The sequence below is a fragment of the Rhodamnia argentea genome, chromosome 3 (genome assembly GCF_020921035.1).
Source record: "Rhodamnia argentea isolate NSW1041297 chromosome 3, ASM2092103v1, whole genome shotgun sequence".
Lineage (NCBI taxonomy): Eukaryota > Viridiplantae > Streptophyta > Magnoliopsida > Myrtales > Myrtaceae > Rhodamnia > Rhodamnia argentea.
Window position 1 is genome coordinate 26,385,056 of NC_063152.1, and position 6,357 is coordinate 26,391,412.

General features: G+C 42.4%; 1 protein-coding gene across 1 annotated transcript; it reads right to left on the reverse strand.

The window, feature by feature from the left end:
* Positions 1 to 3,215: 3,215 nt before the first annotated feature.
* On the reverse strand, positions 3,216 to 6,310 carry LOC115727414 (malate dehydrogenase, cytoplasmic-like). Its single transcript, XM_030657632.2, has 7 exons — positions 5,656 to 6,310; positions 5,240 to 5,398; positions 4,963 to 5,138; positions 4,590 to 4,867; positions 4,233 to 4,368; positions 4,017 to 4,128; positions 3,216 to 3,869 (listed from the first exon to the last, which is right to left on the reverse strand). The coding sequence occupies exons 1-7, from the start codon at positions 5,792 to 5,794 to the stop codon at positions 3,775 to 3,777; spliced, it is 1,095 nt and encodes a 364-aa protein (XP_030513492.2). The 5' UTR covers positions 5,795 to 6,310; the 3' UTR covers positions 3,216 to 3,774.
* Between the last annotated feature and the right edge of the window lie 47 nt (positions 6,311 to 6,357).

The window sequence follows — 6,357 nt, forward strand, 5'->3', positions numbered from 1 at the left end:
AGAGGGATATAGCTCGGACAAAAACTTATCCCATGAGGGAGGTAGATTAATTTAGATAGCATTTCTAATGTCTATAATATAAAAGTTTGTTTTCTCTAATAATAAATTTATTAAATCTATACAATTTAAATTAAAATGGAACATTAGTAATATTTGAATTCTAAAAAATTCCAAATAACAAAAAAAAAAAAACAATTTCATTTTTATTTATTCCTTTTTTTTTTATATATATTCGGGGTTCTTTCTATCTTATAGTATAAATATATTATATAAATAGACATATATTTAGCACTTATGTTTGTTACATATTTTAGGTATTTTAATATTTAATAAATTTTTGTTAGAGAATGATGGAAGGGGGAAAAAGAAACCCAAAAAAAAAAAAACAAATAAAAAAGAGAAGGAAAAAAAAAGCAAATAAAAATGAAGTAGACAAGAGTGTAGCGAGAGATTCTTTTCATTTGTGTTTGTGCAACTTTTAAGTTCTTTTGCATTTAGATGCCATTCATAAGAAATAATGGATATGACATGATGTGAAAATATCTAACTTTAATATTGTGATTCATCGAAAAATGATAGATTGTAGCAAAATCGATTAATTTAATATCATATCCCATCCTATCCAGTCCTTTACTAACTAAAAATTCAGATGACCAAATGTAACCTATATTGGGGTGGTGGTTCGGATTTTTAGACGATTTCTAGCTCATGAGTTGAAGGTCGCTCGTTTAGATCTCAAAAAAATGCATCGAAGAGATCCTGTGTAGTCCAAAGACATGGACATAAATGGTTCATAAAACTTATAGGAGGTTCCATGGATCTCTATGTAGTCAGATTTCTTGCACTCATACTACCGGATTATCGAAAAGATAAACCGATTTGTCAATTTCCGAGCACACTCGAGATTAAAAAATCACGAGAAGGTCGCCTATCTGCATTTCTACCTCGTTTGTACTTTGCCAGATGGATTAATCAATGTGCTCGGGCAGCCTAGCCTAGCCTGGCCTGCTCCTTGCTATTCCCGTGGAGGTCAAAGTTTTCCCTGGATGGAATCCGAGAGAGGCACTGACAAAGAAAACAGCAATTTTGCATTAATTGCGACTCCAGAGAGAGAGAGGTAGTATAGAAAACGCGGGATTGCGTAAATTTTGGTTAGGTCAGGCTCACATTAAATCCAAACACCTCAGCACATTGAAAAACCTCTGGCCACCACGTGGGGTGGCAGTTCGGGTCCATCGCCACCCACTGCGGCCGCCCAATCCGAAGTCGCCAGTACTGCTGAGGTGGTTGGCCAAACCGTAAAGGCGGCCGGGGTGTCGTGAGTACAATTCATATTCACTCGTGTTGAGAGAATTTCTGTCACCTCAAAACATAAGAGATAAAAATATCTAATTGGGAAAGTAAATATAGCCTAAAAAGATTTGAATTCAGAACCTCTCACTCTTTGATATCATGTGAGATTTTGTGGAATCATTGACAAATCTTCTAAAAGTTAAAGCTATTAGATGAAGGCATTGCGTGTACTATTTAAATATTTTACCACAATCAAATGGTTCATTAGCAAGTGATGTCACTATCAATTTGCATCATTTGTGATATTGAGCAATCGCTTGTGAGAAGAACAGAACTAAAATAATCTATGGAATAAGGTGCTGTAAAATCAAAGACTTCTAGATTTGCCCAAAATGAAAATTAAAGAGCCATGTTTTGGTTTGGGGCAAATGGGGATGATTTTTTTTGGGGGTCGCACTGCAGCTGGGATGAATTGAAAACATGAATACTGGTGGCGTTCATACTTTTAATCAACCAGTTAAAGCCTGATTAGAAGAAATTTCTCCGACCAAAGATGGCCAAATAATATAGCAAGATGGTTACATTTCACCGAAATTAACGTGTGCCAATAAACATGTAGCCTTGCTGATAAAGGGATTGGGAGGTGGGAGGTGCAAGTATCCTAGGTGCGGGAGTTAGTGATGCGATGCAAGAGAGTACCGAATTTCGCATTTGAAACAAAGGTCCCATCCAAGCACCTCGAGAAACCCCATCCCTCGATCCAATTTGTTACCGGGGAGCCAAATTCATCCGGGCCATTCAGTTTTCGACCATCATAAGGAGTTCTTCGATTTTGGTACAATCTTTTTTCTTGTTTAATGGACCACTTACACCTCGACGCGTCACTAATCAATCGATTTTTCAAATCGATCTCAGTATCGTCCCAGCCTTTTTTGGTCCTTATAAACCTCTTCTTTTGCCACTTTAGAGAAACCCAAGAACTCAGTAAAAAAGCAAAGAGTACTACTAAACCCTAAAGCCTTATCCTAAAACAAGGGGTAATTTGTGCATTTATTAGCCAAACAAGGCTGCTTAATGGCAATAAGCAAATGCAGCTTCTCATTGTTCCTTGAGATGTCAAAGGAAGTGATTTAACCAAGGCCTAAAACTTTTGTCCAGGTGTATGTATAAACCTCCCTGGGCCCACCTTGAAATATATAGTTGAGAGACGAAAGTTTTATTAATATTGGCACTAACCCTAGATGTCCAAATGAATGAAACATCGGTATTCTTAAAGAAGGACCACAACCATAGCAATTTTCAAGATACCATCTCTTACTTGAATTAGAATGCCAAGGTACTACCACTATATAAGCAAGGGCCATGTTAAGTCCTTTCTTCGGTAGCGAATTACTCACGTCTCACTCTCAAAACACACACTCACGAGGCCGCAAACCCTCGCTCATCAGTCTCAGAAACTGAAACATCAACGCTACTGTGGAGATGAAGAGATCGTCGTGGTCGTGGTCGTGGTCGTCGCTTGTTTGGTTAGTGTTGCTCTTGAGCCTCCTCTCTCTTGCATGCAACGTCAATGTTGAGGGAGCTCGGACGCTGAGGAGCAAGGACAAGGTCGTCCGCCCTCAGAACATCTATGGAGGTGTTGGTGGGTACTACTTCCCTGGACCTGGCACGAGCGGGGCCTTGCCGAGCCCTGGATTCGTCAGTGGGATCGGGTTCGGGCCGTCCGGGGTCTGCATACTCCCTGGCGGGTGCGTTCCGGCGAGTCCCACTGTCCCCGGTTCGTCCCTTGGCACCTCGCCATGAGCCTGGGAGGGAGGAATGTTGATGTTAGACAAAGTTGGGCGTGTGAGGTCTTTGCTTAAGAGATTTTAGGTGGATTCATGGATTTTCAGATGGTTTCTTGTGTTGTTTCTCTAGTTCTCTTTATGTGATTTGTATCTTTCTTAGTCCTCTCTTAGTCAGAAAGGGTGTTATTTGGGTAGTGTCCTAGCTTGTGTTTTTGAGCGTCTTAGACAGAGAACTGCGGATGGCAAAAGTAGTGTGTTTTGCAAGATCTGCATTTTTATGATCAATAGGGTGTTTGTGTGGCTTTCATTTGTGATCTTATGTAATAAGTTTAACTAAACATGTTCTCTCTCTCTCTCTCTCTCTCTCTCTCATTTGTGGTTCGCAGCTAGGTTTCGCCTTTTGCGATCTCGGAGGTCGCACTTGCAATTATTTTGTGCATGAATGACAGTCTTATTCTTCAGTTCGTTCGATCGATCTAACAATCGGTAGATGTAGAACGAGAAACAAAGATCAGTTGTTCATGTAACAAAGATCATAGAATAGCGGCAACTTTAATTAGAAAGTAATTAACGTGCTAATTTGAGTGAAGCCTGCAACGAAGGGGAGTTTGGCATGGCTAATCATGGTACAAAGCAGCTGAACCATAGAACATAAGATGGCCGCTCTACGTCGCGCTCTAGAAAGAAGGCGGAATCAGCCGAGACACGAGTAGGCCAGCGACTTCTCCTCTATAAGCTCATTTGCTGTGGAATCCATCTTTGCCCTCGAGAACTCATCAATCTGAAGCCCTGCTTAATATAAGTAACCGGTTTCTGTATTAGTACCAAACATATTCAGATTGCCAAAACAGTGCTGTACAATTGACAACTTATCACCATGACTTTGATATAAAGTACAAGATGCGGCTGGCTCAGATGAGGACGATGGAACTATACCTTGAACGATCGACCATTCGCCGTGCTGACATGTAACGGGGAAAGAGTAGATAAGGCCTGGTTGGATTCCATACGAACCATCCGAGCAGACTCCCATGGAGACCCATGTTCCCTGTTTCGTCCAATATCAAGTGATCGAGCGAACTCGTAAAAACGGCATGCAGAATAAAATTCAAGACATTGAATCGTGCCGACTGCTTGACAGTTTATGGATACCTTTGGTGTGCCGAGCACCCAATCACGTATATGGTCACACACGGCGCTCGCAGCAGATAGGGCGCTCGAAAGCTTCCGAGCCTTGATGATCGCAGCGCCGCGCTGTTGAATGGTAGTGATGAACTCCGTATTCAACCTAAGTAAAGAGACGACAGAAGATCGAAGAGTCACATGAAGAGATGTTCAACTTTGGTGAATGCTGTGCACTTAGAGTGCGATACAAATCTAACGGAGTGGAGCAAAAATTAGGTACTAGGAGAGCTCAGTCTCGCATATATTGCAGATAAATGTGACCCAATGACAGGCTAAAGGTCTATAGGATTGCAAATTGCGCTATCAATAGAGAGTTTGAGCTACCATTTATCGTCGGCAATAAGATCTCTGACAGATCTCTCGCCACTGCTGGTGGCGACGCTGGCGTGATCAGCGTCTGGATATTGAGTCGATGAGTGGTTTCCCCAGACGACGATGTTCTTCACATCGCTCACGTGCACCTTCAGCTTTTCGGCGATTTGGCCTAGCGCTCTGTTGTGGTCGAGTCTCGTGAGGCACGTGATATTCTTATCGGTGATCGAAGGAGCAAACTCTTTCAGGATCAGCGCGTTCGTGTTTGCAGGGTTGGCAACCACTAGAACCTGCCGGACACAAGTTAGAAAAGAAACATCTTACTAGGGAATAGCAAGAACTTTTCCGTGTTCCTGAGAAGGGAAATTTGTCCAATCTGTCTCACCTTGCAATCGGCAGCGGCATGCTGCTCCAAGGCCGCAGCCTGAGCCTTGTAAATCAAGACGTTCCTAGACATGACATCCTTCCTCTCCATGCCTTCTTTGCGCGGTATGCCGCCCAGCATAACAGCTATATTTACGTCTCTGCAAGCTTCGACGACATCTGTAGTGGCCACGACACCTGATGAGCCACACACACACGGTAAATCGACTATCTAGACACTGATCACAACAAAATTTCAGGTCCACATAAAGATGAGCAATCGGCTTCGAGAGGTATGCCTCTGAGCAGAGGAAAGGCGCCGTCAATCAGCTCCATCTTCACGCCATCCAAGGCCTCAGCACATTGTTCGATGTCGAGCATGTGAATAATCACAGGCTGATCGGGTCCTAACATGACTCCCCTAGCAATCATAGGCATGAGGGCATAGCCGATTTGTCCTGCGGAAGCAAAATGGCGAAACTCTTGGTTAAAAAATGATGGGCGACACCGGCATGAATTCAAAGGAGAACCCATGCCGTCACTGTTAGTCTCGACCTTGTAAATTGATGGAACAGTAACTTTGACTCTAATGACGAATCCGTGTAAATTGAACATCATGCGAGATTCGACATGGGCGAACCGTGCGAGCCCTAAATCCGATAGAGACTATCTGGTTAAGAGAAAATGGAGGTGATCAGTCGAAGTGACAACGTGCCTGCAGCGCCGGTGACCAGCACTTTCACTGGCTCCTTCTCCGCATCCATGGAACTCCACATATGTCTGATGATCTTCCAGAACAAAGAAACTGAGAACGAAACGACCACAGCTTTCTCGAAGAGCTCGGCGTAATCCATTTCTCATCAGGATAAAGAACACTTTCCTTGAAGGATCATGCTGTATATGTATGTATATATAACGGTCCTATCATCAAGTTGGTGCCTGTACAGAATCAACTCCTGGAAGCCCAAAACAAGAAACAAAGAACGTAGTCCCCAAGAAACCTAAACGAATACAATTGAATAGTGTCTCAACTGGGAAGCAAAGAACCCAAATGACCCTTTCTTGTAGTAAACCACAAACTTATTGAATTACTTTTTGTATAAAGTACAGTCTGAAAGAAAAAACAAATGAAAATAGAGGAGTATTACAGCAGCACCAGCGGCTAGAACTGAAATTGCTTGTTCAGCCATTGATGCAGAGCTCTAGATGACAGACAAAACAACTATTCTAGGAGTGCACGATCTATATAACATAACACTATGGACAATGATTATTCTGTTTTCCGTCAGTTCGCACCAACAATGATCAGGAACGGTGAAGAACGAGTATCGAGGGATTGCGATAACACATAAGCTCCTGGATGCTACATCAACTCACGATTATGAACATACGCTGTGTTTGGTTGGCCTTTTGGGAA